Source organism: Chenopodium quinoa, unplaced genomic scaffold (genome assembly GCF_001683475.1).
Source record: "Chenopodium quinoa cultivar QQ74 unplaced genomic scaffold, ASM168347v1, whole genome shotgun sequence".
Lineage (NCBI taxonomy): Eukaryota > Viridiplantae > Streptophyta > Magnoliopsida > Caryophyllales > Amaranthaceae > Chenopodium > Chenopodium quinoa.
The window spans coordinates 2540619-2563841 of NW_018743292.1; the positions used below are offsets into that span (position 1 = coordinate 2540619).

Sequence of the window (23223 nt, forward strand, 5' to 3'; positions counted from 1 at the left end):
AGAGAACTAGGGTTATCTAGCGAAGAAAACGATCTCCTTTAGAGATCGAATAAGAAATTCAAAAGAACTGATAATCATCCAATTCGTCCGAATGAGGATATGGAAATGAATGACTCTAGTGATGTAGTTCCAATCACCCCTGAGCCTGTGAAATCACTGTAGTATTTTCAAGCGGCGGGTGGGGTGCAGAGGACTAATCCTCTATTTGAAAAAGGAAACGATGATGATGATTCTATTTCGGAAGATGATATCCCTTTGGATTGTGATTCTGATGATGAAAGCTGCCCTACCATCCTGTTGACAAAGGAAGAGAAGAAACGATTGCGACAACTGTGGAAAGATGCCCTGATTATGAAATTATGATAGAAGGCTAAGCTATGACCTCTTGGTGAAAAAACTTCGTATGAAATGGTGCTTGAAGGGTGACATTGCCCTAACAGATGTAGGTCACGCATATTATATTGTGCGATTTAACAATATGACAGATTATGAGTTTGTCATGTCTTAGGGTCCATGGATTATTGGAGATAGCTATTTGACAATTAGGATGTGTTCCTAATTTTGTTCCAGATGGTGAACCGATCAAGAAATTGACTGCTTGGGTTAGAATCCCTCAATTATCAGTTGAGTATTTCGATTCTCAATTTTTGCATAAAATAGGCTCGAAAATTGGGAAGGTGAATCGAATTGACAAGAGAACTGAATCAAAGGATCGAGGCCAATTTGTGAGATTCAGTATTGAAGTAGACTTGACCAATCCCTTGTTGTCGAAATTTCGTATGAATGGAAGAATCTGAAAAATTCAATATGAAGGGTTAAGATTGATTTGCTTTAAGTTTATAAAGCTAGGCTACAAAGAAGGTGAATGTTCTGCCTTTGCATTGCAAAATTCTACAAGTACTCATGAGGGAGAGTCTAAGGATATACAGCATGGAGAAGTTGGGAAACCTGAAAAGTTACAGCAGGAAAGACCAGAGAAAACTGATAAGTATGGCTCTTGGATGTTGGTTCAACGTCCACCTAGGAGACAAAATGCCAAAATATATGGTCAAGGAAATAAACAACGGCCAAAGAGTGATAAATCTCAGAAAAGTGGTACACTAAATGCCAATAAAAAGAGTATAGACAATAATCCGATTGTGGAGAAGCTAAGAATGATGGTTCAAGATTCAATGTCTTGGAAGTGGAGGAGGATGATAATCAGGGCACGTTATCTTTTAGCAAGAATCAAACAATTAGGCAACTTGACAATGGAATAACTACTATAGAGGAGGCAGTGGACCTAGCTATGGACAGTACTCAAGCTGGAGCAGGACATCATGAGCTGGAATAGGGGTTCAATGCCTCAAGTCAGGGGGATATGGAAATAGAATCAACCGTTTATTTGGGTGAATCTTTGAGGGAGAAAGATAGCAAGTTGAGGGAGCATTCCTTGGAGAAGATGGATGGAAAAAATTCCCAGGAAAAGGAAAATTTATCTTTTGGAAATAATCGAAGAAAGATATGGCAAGAAATTCCTTTCACACCGTATAATAAAAATATTGAGGTGAGTGGGATAAAAAATTTTAAGAAAAAAAATAATAAGAAATCTAATTTTTCCTTATCTAAATCGTCACAATTAGGGAAGGAGAATTGGATTGAAATTGCGACCTCAACACCATCTGCACTTAGAAACCCTCCTAGCCATTCTAAGAGTAATAGTGCCCCTGTTGTGTTTGAAGACCATGGATCTGCTTCGAGTGCCAATAACTCTGGAGGTTCGGATTCCTCGAGAGTACGAGACGTTCATAGATCAAGTGATGGAGGGACCTTTGTTAGTGTCGACTCATCCCCTGACGAACAAAGTCTCACTCCAAGTGAGCACATATCTGCCACCCGAACACAATCCACCGGACATGATGGCTCTATTCCAGATTCCAATGGAGACTATGGGTCCGATGATCGCATTGAGGGACACATACCTCAGTCTATTGCCTAAAGTTCCTTTGAACTCGTATGACAGGTTCCCAAATTTTAATATGTTTAATATGTCAATTAAGATTCTTGTGTGGAATGTTCAAGGCGTTGGAAATAAGTTGAATATTATTCGAGATCTTATTCGAATTTAATAGACCTGTGGTGATGGCGCTTGTTGAAACTCATATGAGTGGTTAAGAAGCGGATCGTATTTGTGAAAAAATTGGTTTCTCTGGACAGCTAAGGCTAGAAGCTCAAGGTTTCAGTGGTGGAATATGGGTGTTTTGGCGAAAAGAAATTGTTAATGTGACTCCATATGATTCGCATACTCAGCATGTTACTATTTTGATTGAGAAGTTGGGAGAAGCCCCATGGCTTTTTTCTGCTATTTACGCAAGTCCAAATAGCACCTTGAGGAGAGACATTTGGGTTGAACTTGAGAAAATTAAAGGGAGTTTTCAGGGGCCATGCCTTATCGCTGGGGATTTTAATGAAACTTCAAAAGACTCTGAGCGTAATGGTTGTGGTAGAAGTGAAATGCAAAGAAGGTGTAATGAATTTGCCAACTGGATTGAAAATAACGAGTTTATAGATTTGGGATGCTCTAGACCTGAGCATACTTGGTTTAGCTTAGAGGGAACTCGGCTTCTACTTTTGAATCAGCTCATCTCGATCGTGGATTGGTAAATGAACAATGGAGAGTGCGTTTCGATGAGGGGGCTGTCCGTAACCTTCCTAAAACTATATCTGATCACTGTCCATTGTTAATTAGCACGACTGGATTTGCTCCAATTTCCTCTAGTGTCAAACCCTTCCGGTTTCAAGCAGCGTGGATTCATCATGAGAAATTTGGGGATTTTGTAGTGGCAAATTGGAATAATAATGTTCCTATAGTGAGTTTCTTGAAAGTCTTTGCGGAAAAGCTTAACTTATGGAATAGAGAAATTTTTCATAATATATTCCGTAAAAAAGAGGAACTCATGGCTCGAATGGCTGGCATCCAGCGTGAATTGTCAAAGAGGAGGAACTCATTCTTAATCAAGCTTGAGGCAAGCCTTAGAAGACAATTAATTAATGTGCTTGATCAAGAGGAAACCATATGGTTCCGGAAATCTCGATTAGATGCAATTTGTGACGGAGACCGGAATACAAGATTTTTTCATGTGTCAACTATTATTAGAAGACGCAATAATCGAATTGAAACTCTCCAAGATTCTAGTGGAGATTGGGTGACTGATCATGAGCAAGTGAAGAGTATGGTTTTGGAGTATTGGAGAAATTTTTTCCAAGACGAGACCTCACTCGCCAAAGCTACTGGATGATTATTTTTCGAGAATTGATGAGCATGGCTGGAAAGATATCACTCGCCCTTTTGCAGATTGTGAAATCAAGAAGGCTCTCGTGAGTATGAAGGCTTATAAGGCTCCGGGTCCGGGCGGTTTTCAACCCCTCTTTTACTAAAGATACTGGGAGATTGTGCAGCCAAGTGTGACTAATTTAGTTCGAGATATTCTTGCGGGGAAAGAGTTTCCTGAAAGCTTAAATGATGCATTCCTAGTGCTTATTCCGAAGATTGATACTCCCCAAAAAGCTAATCAATTTAGACCGTTTGGTTTGTGTAATATCGTCTACAAGTTGGTAACTAAAGTGATTGTGAACCGGCTTAAACCTTTATTACCAACTTTGATTTGTCCGACGCAATGTAGCTTGTGCCTAAGCGTCAAATCACGGACAACATTACTACTGTCCAAGAAATGATGCATACTATGAGGAAAAAGCAAAGTGGGAAGGGCTATATGGTAGTAAAGGTCGATTTTGATAAAGCATATGATCGTTTTAGCTGAAGCTTTATTAGGGAATCTCTTATGGAGCTTCGGCTACCACAATTAATGGTGGAAATTATAATGAGATGTATCACTTCGGCTAGATTACAAATCTCGTGGAATGGTGAGCCTATGGAGTCCTTTAGTCCTAGTCGTGGCATTCGGCAAGGAGATCCTTTATCTCCATACTTATATGTCATTTGTATGGATAAGCTTGCACATTTGATTGACTTTGAGAATAATTTGGGAAATTGGAAGCCGGTTCGTGCTAGTAGAAATGGTCCCCCAATTTCTAATATTGCTTTTGCCGATGATTTAATTTTATTTTGTGAAGTAAAAGTAGAGTAAGCGACTGTTATGAAGGAGTGTCTGGACAAATTTTGTGCCGCTTCCGGAAGTAAGGTCAGTGTGGATAAGTCTCGAGTGTACTTTTCTACAAATACCAACCCCGAAATTAGAGGAGCTATTTGTCGTGAGATGGGGATGGAGGAGACAGATGATTTTGGTAAGTACTTGGGTGTCCCAACTATTAATGGAAGGACATCGAAGCAAGATTACCAATAATTGATTGATCGTATCAACTCAAAGCATGCGGGGTGGAAAGCAAAAACCTGTCAATGGAAAATAGGGCCACACTTGTTCAAGCCTCTTTGTCTTCCGTGCCTTTTTATACAATGCAATCAACCAAACTCCCTCGATCGATTTGTGATGATGTGGATAGGAAGGCTCGCAAAATTTTGTGGGGTGAGGAAGAGGGTGAGAAAAAAGTCCATATGGTTGCGTGGGACAATATCTCTAAACCCAAGCTTGAAGGTGGGTTGGGCATTAGATCAATGTGTCAGGCTAATGTTGCTTTTCTCGCAAAAATGGGATGACGTTTATTGACCGAACCCGTAGCTCTATGGTCAAGGGTTATGCGTCACAAATACTGTGGGGGTAGATGTGATGTAGACATGTTTGAGAGAGACAAGGTGCTTCCAACGCTTAGTAAGGAATAATAAGTAGTGTTGATGTGTTGAAGAAAGGCATAAACATGGCTGTGGCTAATGGTGCGACAACTAAGTTTTGGCTGAACCGTTGGGCTACTAAAGAACCCCTCATCAATCTTGCTGATCCTTTACCTCCAGCATATATGCAAGAGATGAAAGTGAGGGATTTATGGGATTCGAGTGTAGGTTGGAAGTATAAGGAATTTGCTGCTTACTTACCTGCGAATATCTTAGCTGAAATCACATCCTTAGACTTAATAGAAGATGATGAGGTGGTAGACGAAGTTTACTGGAATGGTACGTCGTTTTAAGGCTTCTCTTTAAGCTCAACAATTCGTAGTATGCGCAATTCTATTGAGGTCCCAATCGAACAAGTGCAAGGCTGGAAGAGGATTTGGAGAGTGAAGGCTCCCCAAAGAGTTCGACTATTTTTGTGGTTGGCAATTCAAGATCGAATAATGACAAATAGCTACAGATTTGTACGAAAGATTGCTACGGACCCTAAATGCCAAGCTTGTGGTGCAGCCGAGGAAGATACTGAGCATATACTCCGTATTGCTTTAATTGTCTGGAGAAGTCTTCGTTGGACTAGTGACACCGATTTTCTTGGAAGACCATTCAAGGAATGGCTGCTTGATAATTTGGATGAGAATGCCCCACTTTGAAGTGAAGATTGGGCTACTATGTTCAGTGTTGCGTGTTGGTGGATTTGGAAGTGAAGATGTGCGCGTGCTTTTGACCAGGTGGTGAGAATTCCTTTTGATCAATGTAGCTTCATATTGGCTCGGGAAAGGGATATTAAGAGAGCCCGGGAGAGAAACGTGTTGCAGCTTCGACCAAGGAAACGAGAGGAAGTTTACCTCAAATGGAATTTTCCAAGGGAAGGATGGGTGAAATTGAATACGGATGGTGCAGCGAAAGGTAATCCTGGTGCGGCTGGTGCGGGAGGGATTATTCGTGGACATAGGGGTGAATTGTTTAAGTACTTTGCGGTTAATTGTGGGTCTTGCACCAATACAAAGGCTGAGCTACTTGGTGTGATGAGAGGACTTGCGATAGCCTGTAATGGAGGACATAGGAGGGTGCAGCTTGCCATGGATTATGAAGTGGTATTGTGGTTGCTAACGGAAGACAGCCCTGCTACTTCCCCTTATGCTCATATAATTCGAAAATGCAAGGCAATGATTAGTAAAGAGGGTTGGGAGGTTTCTTTGAGTAACTGCTATAGAGAAACAAATAGGGCAGCGGATTGGCTTGCTAATTACGGTGTTCGAATGTAGTCGAAGTTGGTTTTTTTTTGAGGTGGTCCCGAAGGATTTTCTAGCTGTTTTATTGGAGGATCTCAGTGGCGTTTCTCGAGCTCGTATGCTTCTAAGAATGCTGAGTTAAGGACTTCTTGTGTGGGTACGAGGGAGTAGTTTCGAGTGGTTTAGTTTTTTTTTGCTTTTTAGTTTCTGTTTTGTGTGTTTGTTTTGTTGTTTTAGTTTTCTCTTCTAGGGGCTTGCCCCTGAAAAAATAAAAAAAAAATAAAAATCTAGTTATCAACAAAATACCCATTTGAATAAATAAATTCCACCGCCAATGTAAATTTTTCCTTTTTTTTTGTTTTTCTTTTTGGGTGCAATAAAATGTCACACCATTGCGCATATTCTAAGACAAATTCACCACTGAAAAAGCACCGAAAAGACAAGTAAAATCCAGTGTAATAAAAAATGGAAAAATTGTGTGAGGAAGATGTTCTTCCCAAACTCAATGAAATTCCAGAAAATATATTGGGGTTTATCAATAATCTAGGGTTTAACCCTTCAAACTTTGAAGATCCAACAATTGAACTCAATATAAATTCTACCCACCTTCAAACCCATCTCCAAAATCTGCACAATACTCTTGGTAAATTGTTAATTTCATGGGGTTCTCGCTCAATTCGCGCCAAATCTTCTCTACAAGATTTCACCATTACTTTGGAAAATCTCAGCATTAAATCTTCCTACTGTAAGTTATAGATATTCAAATTCACAAATTCCCTTTTAATTAATATTTTGTTGTAATAAATTGAAATCATCAATTTTCAGATTTTACCCAGATTTTAATTTTGTTTGATAGGTGGAAATAGGGCTGAAAGTAGGAGGATTGAGAAGATTGTAGGCAAGGATTTGCAATACATTGCGAGAGAGTTGCGGCGGATTGATAGCATACGTGATTACGCAGGTGGGTTTTGGTAATTTCTTTGTCTTTTTGTTTTTTTATGGATATTTTGGATTTTGAAAGGTGGGATTTTCTTTTTTAGAATTGTGAACAAGATTTCTTAATTTCTCTGCTTTCCCATTTTTCTAAATTTGATGATATGGTTCCTTTAGATGATGTGAGTGCCTGTTTATTTGTGGTTAAGTTCTATCTTATAACATTGGCAATTGCTCAGAGATTATATTCCTTTCTATTTTGGTGTGTTTCGATTTGTCCCTTTTCGCAATATTGACATATTACTGGCTTAATCCTGCTTGTTATCATCTGTGAAACGTTATATACGACCGTAAACGTGTAATGGATTTGGCAATGCAGGCAATCGATTTGCTTTGTGAAGTTTTATAGTTCTTGGAATATATTTTTTTTGGGCTTTGCTAATACGTATTTTCTGCTCATTTTGTGATAGTAATTTGTCTTGTTGGACATTTCATGTGTATTGTTGACGTGTAGTGTATATTTGGCTTGTCTTTGGATGATAGTATGTTTGGTCATCGGGAGGTTATGTATCGGGTTAGGTAACCTGGACTTAGATTAACCCTCTTTTGTGGTGTTTCTTTTTCTTATAATGAAATTAGGAGCCTTGGCTGTTGAACAGTTTTGGAGAGTTTGCAGTCACATTTGACATCTCAATTTTTGAAATCAAGTGATCCATTGTGTCAGTGGTAGAGTCATTAGTGTACGATTCAGGTATATTTGGTGTTAGACAAGAATTCCTCATGTGGTCTGTCTAATGATTGTTAATATTGAATTTGACATGATGAAGCTTATCTTTTTACCTATTGTGAAAATGTAACATATTGGTGCAAGTATGCAATGTCATACTTTGCAATATATGGCCCACATGCTTTGTCAAGGACATTTCAGAAAAATCTAAGGTCAAAGTAATGGTTGAATCCTCTCTCTATTTTTGCTTTGTTATCTTTCCTATGTGTTTAACATTATGAGTTGCTCCTATAAGATGCACCCCAGCAAACGAGATTTTGTTACCTTCTCACTAAGGGATAATCAGACAATTTGTTAGTTGCATGCCTGCTGAAGTTGTTGCTAATTGTGACTAAATTTAGGGGTTGCGCTTAAGTTGGAAACACTGGTTGGTGATCTTGAGGATGCTGTATCTGCTTTGAATCGTTGCACTGGATATACTTTCTCAAAACTTGATCCAAGTCCATCAATCCCAGGAGTAATGATCGACTTTGTTCTGTACTCTCTCCTTTCATGTATGTGCATGTAGACTTGGAAAATGATAAGCATTATATTTTACAAAGTAAGATGGAAAAATGAAGAAAAGAGGCACTGGGACAGCTGCAAATTAATGTCCTTCTGTTTATGAAATTGCAGTATTTTCACACAAAGTTAGACAGTGTTCAGAGGGCCGTGAAGGCCATCAGCAATATTGAGGAACTTCTGTTGGGTTTACTGAAAGATCATCCTCAGTGGTGCAACCTTTTGAAGGCTGTTGATACCAGAGTTGATAAGACTCTGGGCGTGCTTAGGCCTCAGGTAATTGCTGATCATCGGAATCTTCTTGCTTCTCTAGGATGGCCTCCCAAATTTTTGGCATCAAACACACAATATGGGGAGGCTACAGGCATCCCAAATCCTTTAGTTCTCATGGAAGGAGAAAAGAAAAAGAGTTATTCTCAAAGTTTCCTAGCACTTTGTGCATTGCAGCATGTGCAGTTGCAGAGGGAAGAACGACACCTAATTTTGTTGGGACAAAAGAAAGAAGAAACTCTAGGGCTTTGGGCCATCGATGAATTGGTGTCTTCGATTGCATCAAGGATTGAGCATCATTTGCTCAAATGGATTAATCAGCCTGAGCTAATGTTTGCTCTTGTTTATAAAATTACACGTGATTTTATTGAAGGAGTGGATGATGTTTTGCAGCCTTTAATTGATGAGGCAAGGCTAGTCAGTTGTAGTGCTAAGGAAGCTTGGGTGTCGGCAATGGTGCAAGTTCTCTCTGGATTCTTGGGAAAAAATGTGTTCCCTCTTCTTGCTGAGAGATACAAAGAGAAAAACACTAAATCAGATGCTATTTCTTCTTGGCTTCACCTGATTGATGAAATTGTAAGATTTGATAAACGAATGCAATCATTTATCAGTTCAGAAACATATCTTTTTCCGGGTTCATTAAGAAATATGTCAGCTTTGCTTGCATTTTGTGATAGACCTGATTGGCTCCTTATATGGGCTAAGATAGAGCTAAAGGATGCATGGAAAAAACTAAAACCGGAACTGAAGGATGAGCGAGCTTGGTCTATTTATAATAAAGCAAAGACAGAAATTGATCAGTATTTTCTATCTACAAGAGAAGATCATAAAGCTCCTTTAGCTGCAGAATATGCTCTCAAGACAGCCTGGGAAATGATCCAGCGTTCTCAGACTCTGCCAGGTACTGCACGTCGAATACAGTTCATTCGATCAGCACCTGGCAAATTCCTTAGGCGCTTCTTTAAACTTTTGCTTTCGAGGCATAAGAGTGCTGACTTTTCTGCTTATGATGCTGAAGAGAGTATTGTTAAAGTCTGTCATTTGATCAATGCAGCCAGGTTTTCTGAATTCAAATTGCTAGAATGGAGTGATGATGTTGATCTTTTGGAATTGAGACTTGCTGAAAAGGGACTAAATGTTGATCATAAGTTTGATGCAGCAAATGGCAGTTGCTTCTTTGAAGAAGAGATCGATAGCTTAATTGAGATGGAGACCACTTGGCTCATGGAGTTGATCACTCATGTTCTTCGTCAGTTTGAAAATCACTCGTACTATTACTTCCATGATGTGGAACAATTTGAGCAAGTTACTGAAGGAGAGACAACTATATCTGATGATCTTGTGGGAGCGCTAGATTACTTAAGAAGCCGGCTTCTTCTGCTAAAAGAAAATCTTAATGTTAATGATTTTTTGGATACATGGAGAAGTATAGCTGATGGACTTGACCATTTCACATTTCGCAGTCTTCTCTCTCTCGATGTTCAATTCTCAGATAGGGGAGCTAAACAGTTGATAGTTGATATGCAAGGTTTGTTCTTTGCTTTCAAGACTTTATGTGCTCGACCAGAAGCATTTTTCCCATGCATCAGGGATTTGCTAAAGCTCTTGAAATTGGGTACAAAGGAGGCGGAAGATTTGAAATCTAATCTCATCAACCATGCAATAAGTTCTGATTGTTTGTTAACTTATAGTATAACCAGCTTATCTGTAGATCAGACATTACAGATATTGCATAGCAGAACATTTTTAGTATGAAAAATCTGAGTCAGAAATTCTGTTTACTCTTCTACTCTTCCTTTTCATCCGAATTTGGTCCGACTATATGAGCAGTAAGCATCATTATAGATTGTCGGCTGCTCAGCAGCAGGCAAGCAAGAACCTTGCCTTGTAATGCTGTTATATTTTCACGTGTTATGTACCATTAGTCCATAACTCACATAAGTATGCTAACTTTCATCTTAATTTTATCCCTCATTAGATTTCCAGAAGAAATTGTGCATAGTAAATGGGTGATCATTATGTACTTGTATTACATTCCTCTTTGCTGAATTGCTACAAAAAAGCGTGGGAGTATGATCATCAAACGATTTGTATAAGATTCCTCTTGGACCTACCATAGGATTTCACGAGTAACGCTAAACATGTAAGACTCAAAATTCTCGTGCTCGTGATAACGAGTTGTGGACATTTAGTCCTTTTCAAGACACTGTATTTAGTATGTACTTTCTTTGAATGTTTAAGTTGAAGATATCGGAAATTGATATTGATACAGTCTAAACTCAGCAAAATGGGATGAGTTCGATAGTAGATCACGGTGTTTTGATGATCCTCTCTAGCTAATGGAACAAACTAGTACTTCTAATCGTTACATGACATGTTGATCTGCTTATTTATTATGTAAAACATTTCACAACAACAACATTAATCCATCCATTATCCATAATTGCCACTTAATTTCAACTATGTTTGTTGAGGTAACTTTGAATATGTTTGATAATACATTTCAGACACCTTCGTTGATTAAATTTTTTGAAAAGTACCTTAGGCAAAATTTCAAGTAATTTAAAGCGAGATATGTTACTTTAAGTTTCATCTTAAAATAAGATACATCTAACAACTAACTTGTAACCTCGGCTATGAACTTATTAGTATCAATTAACTTATCAATTTCACCTCGTTTTCGGATATTGTCTCCGATATCGTTGCCAAACATAGCCTTCGTATGGATTACTACTTCATGGGATTTACCGACTTTAACAATGATCCATATCTGAAAGAGGCAAAAGGTATTTATAGCAAGGTCCATTTTTTTTTTTTGTTTTTTTTTTTTCCCCTTTTTATTTAGCATCTTCTTCACCACTTATGCTAGACTACTTCTTTCAGCATGCCATAGCAATTCCCCAATTCCATTCTCTCTCCTCTCTTCTTCTTCCACAAACCCTAATTTAATGGCGGTTGCAGCTATTGGTCAAATCAATTTGCAGGAGTTACCTTCCTATGGCTCCCGAAGTGTCGATTGTTTTCAGAAATTGGAACAAATTGGAGAAGGCACTTACGCGTAATCATCTTTCTTCTCCCTTTCTTTTTTTCAAATTTTGATTTTGGTTTTGAGTTTCGATCATGTTGTTGATTTCTGGGTTGGTTTGTTTATAGCTGTTTTGGTTGCCTAATTTTTGATCTGGTATACAGAAGTAGGGTTTCACAAGAGAATAATTTTAGTTTATTATGAAATTAAAATGTGTGATTTTGAATTTTTAGGGCGATTTTAGATAAAATTTGGGTTTAATTGGCGAATAGAGGTAGTAAAATTGTAGGACTGCAACAGTTTGATGCTGAAACCCTTTTTGTGGTGTTTTCATTTTGGACAGGAATTAAAGATTATATAGATTTGGACAGGAATTAAAGATTATAAAGATGGAATTTTTAGGCCTATATTGTATCGTTTGTAATATTTCTGGGTATTTCTTAGATTATTTGTTTGTTGAGGTTTATCAAATTAACTTAAAATTATAAAGGTGTGGAATTGTGGATTGTGAAAGAGGCATGAGTTTGCCTTGGCCAGAACTGGGGTTTGCGATGTGGTGTATGTTCAAAGAGAAACAGTGGTGGTGGTGTGTTGGGTATCGAATCAGCTAGAAAGAGGCAGGTGATCAGGAGATGGAATAGGTGGATGAGATCGGGCTGAGACGGGGTGAATTAAAAGGTGGAGGGACGGGGATTGGCGGCTTAGATGGCTAGAGAAAGGGGAAGCTTTTAGATGTTCATCTTATTCTATGATAATTGAATGTAGGGTGTTCAGGTATGTTCTACAGCACAAGAAGCAATTGTAATTAGGTTTAGATTCCAGGTATTACAGAGATTTCATTCTTAAACACATATCTAACACTGGAAGTGAAACAGTTGCTTCTTTACTTTTCTCAACTTAATTTGATTGAGATTTGTAACATTTCTATGTTGGCTAATTAATTTTGCACTAGTATATTTTCCTTAACAAATTTAAAGGAAACTAGTAAGATGTTATGTTAGTAACTTCTGAGTTCTGACTTGGCTGGTCAACTGATTTGCTGTGACTGGGGTAGTGGTAGAGTAGAGTACATCTCTTAGAGACTGACATAGCACCTGAAACCTATTACATTTGTCAGGCCTATTCGTGGGCTTTGTTCAGAATTTAGAGAGCTTATACATATCTATCCCAATCATTTTGTTGAAATATCCATTTTTGATTTGGTACCGACAAGTCAACAACCTATGTTACATGGACTCTTCATTTCACCTCAAGTACCCATGTCGGACCCTCTGACACTCGGACATGGGTATGACACTTGGACACTTCACTTTTGGTTCAAAACCATGGATTTTTATCACAAAATAGCCGAGTTGGATGCTTGGACAAATACCCGTGTCGGACATGGGTACCCGAGTCTATGTAACATAGTCGACAACCGTTAAAACCTCTACATGTACTGTACTCTAGGATCAGTTTTTTTTAGCAGTTTTTCTGTCTTGACAGGATGGAGATTATGATTATTGCAGGCTTTGTGGCAATTACTTTTTGGTCACACTAAAATAGTCAAATGTATTGGTAGAAATTGAGGTTGAAGAATTCCTTCATAATTGTAAATGTAAGACCGGACAAAAGAAGTTGCAATTGTATGTTGATATGGATGGCATCTGGGTTGATCAACTTGGTGGGACAGGCTTTTCAATTTTTGTTTGATGCTTTTCATATGTGTATGTATGGTAACTACCTGATATTAACCTACCTTTTCTCTAGCTTCTCCAGGAACCATAGATGACTGTTTGTCTTACATCATATTTTCTCCATTACTCTTACTCAACATCATGGTTCTAATTTGCATTGAAGCCAGTGTTAATTTCTTTGCTTTCTCCTTCCTGTATCAGTGTATAAATAATGTATGAATGAACTTCCTGTGTTTTTTCTTTTTCTTCTACTTGCAGGCAAGTGTACAAGGCTACAGAAATTCAAACTGGGGAAACTGTTGCTTTAAAGAAAATTAGAATGGAAAATGAAAAGGAAGGGGTATGCATTCCGGCAACAAACAATCTATGTTGACTGTCAAACTTAATAAATTTGAAATATCATTATGCACTAAGAACCAATTCTCAGTGCTTAATCTACAAGATGTGTAATTCATTTTATTGGTTTTTCAGTTTCCGATTACTGCCATACGTGAAATCAAAATTCTGCAGAAGCTGCAACATGAAAATGTAGTCAAATTAAAAGAGATTGTGGCTTCTCCAGGTGAGATACATTGGCTGTCAACAGTATTTCTGTCACCTTAATATATTTTGGATTATTATTATGCATACGTGGATCAATCATTTTCTGATGGCATATTTTTTCTCAGGTCAAGAGAAAGATGAGCAAGGGAGGCCAGGCAAGTATATGTGGCAGTGCCTTGTACTTTTCATATTTTGGCGCCCACGTTATAACATTATTCATTATCTTTGTCTAAATGAAATTTGTGTGCTTCTGTTAACTATCTATATAAAGGTGGCATTTACATGGTCTTTGAGTACATGGATCATGATTTAGCTGGCCTTGCCCGTTGTGCTTCGATATTTTCTGTTCCACAGATCAAGGTATAGGGATCCTTCTCAAAATATTAAGTATAAGAGTACGTGATTTTTTAAACAACTAACTAGTGAGGTTTTTTTTTGAACTTCAGTGCTATATGAGACAGCTTTTGATGGGACTTCACTATTGTCATGTGAACAAAGTACTGCATCGTGATATAAAAGGTCTCAATGAAGCAGATATTCTCTGTTTCCTGATTGGCACTGCACGTATACGTGGATTAATATTGATATCTATGCTGCTTTGTTTGTAATGCCAGGTGCAAATCTTCTTATAGATAACAAGGGAACTTTGAAGCTTGCAGATTTTGGCCTTGCTCGGTTTTTTGCAAATGAGCATAATGGAAATCTTACCAATCGTGTCATTACCCTGTGGTATAGGTATTTATTTGATTCATTGAATAATAATTGTATCTCTTAGTAAATTTTGTTTGAATACAGAATCAAATTCATACTTCCTCCGTTCCTAATTAGATGACACGCTTTGACTTTTGACACTATTCACAATGCAACTTTGACAAGCTTTTGTGATTTATAGATAAGAAATAACATAGTCACGTGGGATCTTGTTACAATCCTCTTAATGTATACTTTTAGTATATCAACTTTTTATAATCTTTACTTATCGAGAATTAAAGATATTTACGGTTGAATTTATGCATTGGCAAGCGTGATAAAAGAAACATGTCATCTAATTTGGAACGGAGGAAGTATGTGGTTTCTTTTAGAATCCTATTCTAGATCAATTGCTTATGTATGTTAACTGTTGCAGACCTCCTGAGCTGCTACTTGGCAGTACTAAGTATGGTCCTGCTGTTGATATGTGGTCAGTAGGCTGTATCTTTGCAGAGCTTCTGGATGGGAAACCTTTATTTTCTGGGAAAGATGAGGTAAAGCAGCCCTTATCACTCTTATAAATGAATATATATAATTTAAACCTATCACTTACCACTTACCAGAAAAGGGTCAGCCAGTTGGGCAGTTTCTGCCTTTTCTTTAATAAAAATGGATGAATATTACTTACTAGTTACTGCCCTTGTCTCTGAGGTTTTCATCATGTATTCACTAAATAATTTTAGATTTCCTTCATGACCTTTTTAGTATGTTCTTGGTGACTTTTGGTTCTCCCCAATAGCTGATAAATGCAGTTCGGGTTAACGTGTACTGATTTCAGACCAAGTTATTACAGTAATATTGCTAGAATGGCTAGTATGTCTTTTTCTCATTAAGTGGATGGTGTTTTTCTATTTCTCCTATACTGGTGAAAAATAAGATGATTTACCATTTTAGGAATTACTGGAAACAGAATTTTTTCCTGTCTAGGTAAGGAGAGTTGTATTCTGATTCTTTAAGGTTGGGCCGCCTTGTCCTGGAATGCAACATATAGGTGCCAAATGTGCTGTCACATGTGTTGTGGTAAATAATTTATTGAAAATCTACATGTTCAAAGGGCATATTCTATGTTAGCTGTCCTTGTAGCCAAATCTGCTGGTATCTTGTAGCTAGCTCTGCAAAATAGGGTTCATATATTTGTGGATCAATGTCTTTGGAGGTTTAACAGCTTTCTTGATTCTATCTTCTACCCTTATTTTTATTTGGGATTGGGTGGAGGGGGTTTTTCCCAAACTTTATTATGATTATTTGTAGGTTTTAGTCTAGTTTTGGAAACTTGTATCTTGCTGATGTATTGATTGATGGTATACCATGCCCTATAATTTATAACTCTTTAGGATTCAGATTCTGGTTCCATAATGGATTTTTTCTGTCTCACAATCTCACCATCATATATGGTAAAAAGAGAGGGAGTTTGAGAATTGAAATAGAGTGTCTATTCCTAGATATGTAGGTTAGTCTCTTGCTTTGTTCAGGAGCTATTCTTGACTGCAGGTACAAACTACTTGAGTGCACTACATCATTATGATGCGTGCACCATGCTTTTCCTACCATGTAATGTGGCACTTTTAGTCCTGAAATGCAAACCTATGATATTTGGGGGCCTGCTTCCTTGTAATATTTGCTAATCATTTAATTCTATGTTTTTGTTATTTTGCGCTTTGGGATATTTTAGCCAGAGCAAATAAGTAAGATCTTTGAGCTGTGTGGAGCGCCAGATGACTCCAACTGGCCTGGGGTCACAAAACTACCTTGGTATAACAATTTCAAACCAAACAGGCCATTGAAGAGGCGCCTTCGGGATCATTTTAGACTGTAAGTTTGGGTGTTGCAAATATTGTGAATAAACTTAACATGAATATAACACTAATTTTCTTTGTGGTAGCCTTGATCGCCATGCTTTGGAGTTGCTGGAGAAGATGCTGATTCTTGATCCTGCACAGGTATGAAAATGCGGGTTACTTTCATTAACAATTGGTTGGTTATTGCTTTTTATGATTTTTCCCTTGTAGAAGGAATTGAAACCTGATAGTAGCTGGTTACAATGACCTTGTATTATTTATTATCATTTGTTTATAATCTGTTAGTTGCTTCATTTCATCGTTTCGAGCTTGCTTTACAACAATTAACAAGACAATCATTTATTATTATTTTTTATTCCGCATTTTTAATTCTCTAGTTGATGTTGATACAGAGGATCTCTACCAGAGATGCACTTGATGCTGAGTATTTTTGGACTGATCCTTTGCCTTGTGATCCTAAGAGGTTCCTTTCCTCCTTCGTATGAAAATTTTCAGCATTTGCACGTAAAAGATACGCTAAAATGGGTTTTACTACCTGCTACTTTAGTTCCTCACTAACCACAACTCTTTGGTGAAACAGTTTACCAAAATATGAATCATCACATGAATACCAGACAAAGCAGAAACGTCAAAAGCAAAGACAGCACGAGGAAGCCGCAAAACGTCAGAAACTGCAGCATCCCCCTGTATATACTCGTGCTTTGCCCGTTCAGTCTGGTCAAGCCCATGGTCAGATGCAAGCTGGTCCTAATCAGCCCATGCATGGCTCTCAACATTCTGTTCCTTCTGGTCCCGGCCATCATGGGAAGCCACGAGGTCCCTCTAGATATGTGCAGGGTGGAAATCCTAGTGGGGGACGTAATCGTCCTAACCGTGGAAATCAAGGTGGTGATAGAGGCTATGGCAGTGGCCCGTACATGCAGCATGGACGAGGCCAAGGATATGGTTCAAGTGGCATGCCAGTTGCCGGCCCACGAGGTGGTACTTCAGGTGGTTATGATGGTGGTCGAAATTACCAGCAAGGTGGTCCTTATGATGGTTCCGGTGCTGGCCGAGGATCAAACATGATGGGCAGGAAACATAATCAGCCGCATGGTTGGCAGCAGTAATCTTACAGAGTCCCAACAGGAAACAGAATTTGATGCTTTGCAATGAGCATTGGGCTACAAGAGCTGCCGTGTTTTGCTTGCAAATACTCTGGTGACTGATGGTGATGACAACCCCTGCAATTTCAGTGAAGCTGAGATATAGTCTGGTTAAAAAAAATTGCAGGAGCTTTTGGTGATTGATGTACTGGTGTAGGTTATTTTGCACAATCAGGGAGTTCTGGAGTATATGTCGTCATGTTGATGTATTGATGATTCTCTTTTTGGTTAATGAGCTTTATGTGAGAAGATCCATGCCCTTCTGCATCCCTGCTGAGTTTCCTGAGTAGCTTCACCATTATTTTACTGTTTTAATAAAAAAAAAATCTTTTTTTTTTAGGTGTCAGAGAGCCACATGGGCGAGTGATGAGAAAGTAATGGTCATAGCTAAAATTCATACGAAGTATAACATAAAATATAGTGGCTGAAATGGTCTACGAAAGCAAAATAAGTTTAGTTTGTTCAAGGCATCAGACTATTTAGAGTGATATTTGCATTGCATAAGGTAACATATTGGTTCATACTTAAGTTTGGTTCCATATGATCCTACTTAGTTCCTACGCTAATCATTCTCGAATTTTTGCATTCTAGAGTTATATGATTAATTTTGAGTGTGAATTTTAAGATTCGGAGTAAAGTTTTAGTACATCTTTATTATATGTATTTAGGCTTCGAGTTAAGCTGTTAAAGAGAAGGTCTAATAGTAGTTTGATGAGCTACAACTGTTTGAGGGAAAATTTGTCGGGAATGTGAGCTTATAGTCGAATTCGAGTTGTGGCTTGAAGTAACGATCGGAGTGGTAGTTTTGATTGAATGTCCTATTATTAATTCAAGCCGTAGCAACTCGAGTTTTACTTGTTTGTGTATATGTTTTTGTGAAAATTAATTGAAAGTTCCAACACTAAACTTCGATCCTCTTATTAGAGTATTAAATCCAAACAAATAACGCATTTAGACTGTAGACAAACTTGAATGAGGAGTCTCAAATATATATAATCGAGCTAAAGATCGAAATTATTACATCTCTTAGTTACAAAAGGATAGTTACAAAATTAAGTTGCACAGTATTGAAATCAAGAGAAAGAATGAAAGATATGCAAAGTAAATATCTACTTTTAATTACGGAGTACATGCATTTTTTTTGGGAAGGAATGATACAAATAAATGCATAAACAACACAAGAAATACAAGATGATGATTATGCTGCCTCTACCCTCACTTATTCTTCATTTATATCTTCTGCTTTCAACCCTTTTAACAACCTTTTTCGGACGTATTTGTACCATTGCACCTCCCATGTTAATCGATCTAACTATATTACTATCTTCGGATTAGAATAAAAAAAAAAAATCGATACAAAAGATTTAGAAATTTTTTTATCCTCACAGTAACATTGTTTGATCATGATTTGTGTCACCTAAACCTTCGCCTCCAAAATTAGACAACAATGTGAAAGAGGGTATGTACTGTCATCATGTACGTTGGTGTTATTGTAACAGGAAAAATAATTTCTACAAAAGACTGACGAATGAGATTAAAACGAATTAAGTAGAGGTTTAAGGCGTGTAAGGTCTAGGCTTAGGCATATCTTTGACAATGCCACAAAGAACAGCATTATCAGGGATGTTGTATTCATCCCTGAGTACACGTTCGGGTGTAGGAACACTAATGTAGAGTTGTTGCCCTAAGTAGGCCCTCTCCATACACTCGTTCCTTACGTTCCACATCCCTACGTTGTCGAATGTCAACAATATTGCTGCCCATGATTTTGGGTATACTTGTATGTTGTACTTGCTTACTGCATCCAATAAATTGTAGTTCTTCCTTTTCTCTGGAGTCCATGTTCCTACTTCAATCCTGTAATCATTTCAATAGTATCGCGTCATTAAGTATTATTTATTGATAGAGAATATGTAAATACGCTTCAGAAATTAGTTTATGATTCGACTATGTATGCTCAAATGTATATTGATCGATACATTTAAGGTAAAAATCATGGTGTACCACATGTAGAGACATGCATTAGAGGCCAGACATGCTAAAATCAAGTGAGTCGAACTTTTATGTGTGTAAATATAAGTAATGTTAAAAGAACCATAAAGAGTATATGTATGTAATATTTTTATGCACTAGCTAATAGAGTTTTAAAATGTATTTGTGCATGTGTCTTAAATGTCGTGTGTGTACAATGAGACGGAGGAAGTATGTGATATGAAAACTTACGCGACAGGGAAAAAGGAATATCCAGCCAAGTGAAAGGTTTGAACACTCTTCTCATGATTCTCAAAGATGACCTCAATAAAGTCCCTATATTTGAAATTGAGCACAATTGGTGCAAGGGTAATCTTGTCAAGTTGGTCAACATTTGCTGGTGGATCGTCGCCAATGTTATCATACTTAAACACCTTATCAGCGGCTTCGTAGTACTCCGCCAGCTTCAAGGGTGTCTCGGTATCAATGTGGGAGACACCGTTGACAGCATATCGAAGTTTGCCATCGACAGTGTTGGCTGTGGTTACGAGCTTAACTGTACGAGTGATGTTGATTTGACCATAATGAAATGATCCTTGAGGGTTGGGCCTGGCTGCACTTGCGGTTAGGTTCCACCTGAAGGATCGGAATTGGTTCAAGGACCAAACCCAGCCGGTGGGTGCCTCCGGTAGGGCGTTGGAAGCAGGACCTTTACCATTGGTGTATCGGATTTTCCCCGTGGCTTGGAGGTGGTACTTAGTAAACCTACGGACAAAGAAAGACAACAGAGTAAATATTAAGATTTTTATGTATGTGAATTCCTATTATGTACCCCCACAATGTTGTTACATACTTCCTTTCGTTCTTTTTTACTTGACCTGTTTCTTTTATCGCATTAGCCAATGTAAAACTTTAATGATCAATAATTTTAATTCTCCATAAATAAAAATTATAAAAGTTCTATATTATAATAGTACTTATTGAGATGAATTCAAAAAAAATCACACATGAATATGTTTTTCCTTACATATTATTCACAAAAGACGGTCAAAGAAGGGATAGTGAATAATGTAAAAGTCAAAGTGGGTCAAGAAAAAAAAAACGGAGGAAGCATTTGTATTAAATTTCGGACTCAAAATCTTCTATCCCATAATTTATGGCTCATATAACATGAAGGACTTCGTATTATACACTATACATTTCCTAATGTTTTTCCTTTTTCTTACCTTTAAAAAAAATAAAAAAAAATTAGTTGTGTATATAGATAAATCAAGGGTTAGTTTACGCAAACAACCTTTGAACTATAGCATATTGCATGTAGATATAACGTTGAACGAAAGCGACTCTTATACCTAGCGCGGTCCTAAATTTATCTTAATAATGGTAATTAGTTTACCTGACAGATGCAACCATGTAGTAGTCCTTAGGGTCTTGGTTAGCAGTGACAAGAACACCGAAACATTGGCCTAGATGAACATCGAGAGAGTCATACTCATTTTGGACCGTGTGTGATCCCTCTAATTCAACAAGCTTCATTTTGTGACCTTGGATTCTAAAGTTAAGGGAATTCTTCAACCCTACATTGCAAATCCTATATTTGTATGTTTTTCCTGGCTTCATTGTGAAGAGTGGCTCTTCTTTTTCATCACCCACCTTGCCTTGCTTCCCATTAATAAGGACACCGTCTGGCCTGCCTATAGACTTACCTTGATCCAAGGTCTTTCTAAGAGCTTTGTGGCTTTGTTTGTACCAATCGCCGATTAGTACTGTGTAGTCATCCTCTGGATCAGCATAAGGAACGGGGATGAGAAGACGGCTGTTTACTCGTAGCCCACCATACCCACCGGCTGCCTTTAGGAAGCCGGTGGTTGGGTAGTAGTAGTAGGAACCAATTTGATCTTTCACTTGGAAACGGTATGTGTAGTTTGTGCCCGGTTGGATAGGGCACATTGTACCTGGTGTACCGTCTTGCCATGAGTTCTTTCTTTGTTGGATCCCAGCCCTATAAAAGTTTCAAAGGAGAAACATACATGTTAGAAAATTATTTAATTTAGTTCTTAGGCCGGCCAAATTAAACTTAAATCAATTTGAGTCATATTTGATCAATTTTAGATTTTATTAGGTTGAAGGGAATTGGCGAAGTGCTAAGATGATTTTACATAAGAAAGAAAAATGAGCCAAATTAAAGAAGATACATACCATGTGAACAGCAATGGCTCATCGAGTTGGTTAAACACATTGACTACGATGTTGTTGTTGGTGGTGGTATTCAAGTTCGGTCCTGGAAATTGGCCGTTAATAAGAATAACTTGTTGAGGAACGCCTAGGGGAGAAAGTGTACCATACGTAACTTTCCAATCGAAGTACAAGTATGGATCTTCAGCTTGTGCTACCATTAATATGGTACATAATAGAAATGGTAAAGATGAGAAAATTATCGCTATTTTACCCATCTTTAAAATTTCGAGAGATCTAGATGATCACTCTAGGATAATGTTTTTGAATTTTAATATTCTTCGTTTTTTGACTTATTTATAAATATGAAAAATGGTAATTTGATTTGTGATGACAACAAGATATTCGTTAACTTGATAATGTCTGTTTTTAACTCCATGCATTTCATTTATTAATGTTCCTAATATTACGTTCTCCCTTCCAATATTTTTTCTATTTTGGGATTTTCAAATTTTTAATCTGTCCTTTAATAATCATAGATTTTCTACAGTTGTCTAAAACTGTATTAATCTGTAAAATTATTACCGAGTTTACGCGAAATGCCATCTTAATTATCATGTAATCGATCATATATATATATATATATAATGTTATCCATGATATATAATAAGGCTTCATATAGTCATGATCAAACATTAAATTTGACCAAAAACTTGTAAATAACCAACGTATGATAAGAAGTATTTGTAAATTGTTTAAAAAAATTAACATAAAAATTATACGTAGAATTACTCCGATAATATTATACGAGTATATGTAGTAGAATTACCTATATTTTTTTAATCTCTTGTTTGAGATTAGTAGTCTTCACCCAATAAACTTTGTTTGACCGTCCCCTATGTGTTTGAGTTTTTTTTCCACGTGATATTAGCTTGAGATATCAATTATACAAAGAGTTTGTGTATACATTATACTCCTTTCGTCGCAATTAATTTACCATTTTTTTAGTGTTTCAATTTACTTGTCTTATTTTGTACTTTTTTCAGACATTTTTTTTAACACGGAGCTTTTTTTTTTTTTCCTCAAGTTGGTTTTACACTCACTTATCCATCCATTTATTCTCTCCCTAAATTTTGACTTACATACAGTTTTAAGCATAAGGGTATAACACAAATAACTTGGGATGGAGGAAAGTAAATAAAATTTGGGTATTTTGAGAAGTTTACGAATATCAAATGGCTGTTTAATTGAGTTGACGGCTTAGATTTAGAAAACTTTTTTCATTAATATTTTTAGTCAATGAAAGTGTTTATTCCTTCATTTGATTTAAGGCTAATTATGATTAGGGTTGAATCCTATTTGAATCGATGAAAGTGTTTATGATTAGATTGGATCGATCTATAGATTGCAAGCTATCACTTTTGTTTCCTCTCTGTATGAGAAGTTACAATAGAAAAGGAGAGAAAGAGAGGTTTTTTTCGTTCAAAAAAGACAAATGAATTGGTTAGAGGAGTGAATTAAGAGTGGCTTATTCCAAAACAAATGAAAACAAAAAATAATCAAGGAAATCATGGAACTTTTGTAAGAAGATAACATTTATCATTTGGGGTTTGTGTAAGAAGATACTACATGT

At 37.2% G+C, this 23223-nt stretch overlaps 4 protein-coding genes across 5 annotated transcripts; 3 read left to right on the top strand and 1 right to left on the bottom strand.

The window, feature by feature from the left end:
• The first annotated feature begins 2027 nt into the window (after positions 1 to 2027).
• LOC110737202 lies at positions 2028 to 3278 on the top strand. Its single transcript, XM_021917573.1, has 3 exons — positions 2028 to 2054; positions 2197 to 2639; positions 2729 to 3278. Exons 1-3 carry the CDS (start codon positions 2028 to 2030, stop codon positions 3276 to 3278), a joined length of 1020 nt encoding a protein of 339 aa, XP_021773265.1.
• Positions 3279 to 5724: 2446 nt separating this feature from the next.
• On the top strand, positions 5725 to 10287 carry LOC110736356 (RINT1-like protein MAG2L). Its single transcript, XM_021916559.1, has 4 exons — positions 5725 to 6760; positions 6872 to 6976; positions 8077 to 8192; positions 8351 to 10287. The coding sequence occupies exons 1-4, from the start codon at positions 6481 to 6483 to the stop codon at positions 10259 to 10261; spliced, it is 2412 nt and encodes an 803-aa protein (XP_021772251.1). The 5' UTR covers positions 5725 to 6480; the 3' UTR covers positions 10262 to 10287.
• A 904-nt stretch (positions 10288 to 11191) lies between these two features.
• Positions 11192 to 17713, top strand: LOC110736357 (cyclin-dependent kinase C-2-like). 2 transcript variants are annotated; one of them, XM_021916560.1, is made up of 13 exons: positions 11192 to 11292; positions 11390 to 11564; positions 13466 to 13547; positions 13679 to 13769; positions 13876 to 13905; positions 14022 to 14110; positions 14197 to 14269; positions 14365 to 14485; positions 14877 to 14994; positions 16173 to 16312; positions 16380 to 16440; positions 16692 to 16762; positions 16880 to 17713. In XM_021916560.1, the coding sequence occupies exons 1-13, from the start codon at positions 11229 to 11231 to the stop codon at positions 17406 to 17408; spliced, it is 1644 nt and encodes a 547-aa protein (XP_021772252.1). In that variant the 5' UTR covers positions 11192 to 11228; the 3' UTR covers positions 17409 to 17713. The 2 variants fall into 2 exon arrangements, with proteins under 2 accessions (XP_021772252.1, XP_021772253.1); XM_021916561.1 differs by having other exon boundaries at positions 16383 to 16440.
• Positions 17714 to 18385: 672 nt separating this feature from the next.
• LOC110736008 (L-ascorbate oxidase homolog) lies at positions 18386 to 21916 on the bottom strand. Its single transcript, XM_021916169.1, has 4 exons — positions 21615 to 21916; positions 20812 to 21417; positions 19668 to 20180; positions 18386 to 19301 (listed from the first exon to the last, which is right to left on the bottom strand). The coding sequence occupies exons 1-4, from the start codon at positions 21866 to 21868 to the stop codon at positions 19001 to 19003; spliced, it is 1674 nt and encodes a 557-aa protein (XP_021771861.1). The 5' UTR covers positions 21869 to 21916; the 3' UTR covers positions 18386 to 19000.
• Between the last annotated feature and the right edge of the window lie 1307 nt (positions 21917 to 23223).

Excerpts from the sequence above, each read along its gene's own strand:
- LOC110737202 (XM_021917573.1), top strand. The coding sequence starts at position 2,028 with ATGTCAATTAAGATTCTTGTGTGGAAT. Across the intron at positions 2,055-2,196 it reads TTAAGATTCTTGTGTGGAAT|CTAAGGCTAGAAGCTCAAGG; the intron begins GTTCAAGGCGTT and ends TTCTCTGGACAG. Across the intron at positions 2,640-2,728 it reads CTCATCTCGATCGTGGATTG|CACGACTGGATTTGCTCCAA; the intron begins GTAAATGAACAA and ends ATTGTTAATTAG.
- LOC110736356 (XM_021916559.1), top strand. The coding sequence starts at position 6,481 with ATGGAAAAATTGTGTGAGGAAGATGTTCTTCCCAAACTCAATGAAATT. Across the intron at positions 6,761-6,871 it reads CAGCATTAAATCTTCCTACT|GTGGAAATAGGGCTGAAAGT; the intron begins GTAAGTTATAGA and ends TTTGTTTGATAG. Across the intron at positions 8,193-8,350 it reads CAAGTCCATCAATCCCAGGA|TATTTTCACACAAAGTTAGA; the intron begins GTAATGATCGAC and ends ATGAAATTGCAG.
- LOC110736357 (XM_021916560.1), top strand. The coding sequence starts at position 11,229 with ATGGATTACTACTTCATGGGATTTACCGACTTTAACAATGATCCATAT. Across the intron at positions 14,995-16,172 it reads TATTTTCTGGGAAAGATGAG|CCAGAGCAAATAAGTAAGAT; the intron begins GTAAAGCAGCCC and ends GGGATATTTTAG. Across the intron at positions 16,763-16,879 it reads TTGCCTTGTGATCCTAAGAG|TTTACCAAAATATGAATCAT; the intron begins GTTCCTTTCCTC and ends TTGGTGAAACAG.
- LOC110736008 (XM_021916169.1), bottom strand. The coding sequence starts at position 21,868 with ATGGGTAAAATAGCGATAATTTTCTCATCTTTACCATTTCTATTATGT. Across the intron at positions 21,418-21,614 it reads GAGCCATTGCTGTTCACATG|GGCTGGGATCCAACAAAGAA; the intron begins GTATGTATCTTC and ends AAACTTTTATAG. Across the intron at positions 20,181-20,811 it reads TACATGGTTGCATCTGTCAG|GTTTACTAAGTACCACCTCC; the intron begins GTAAACTAATTA and ends CTTTGTCCGTAG.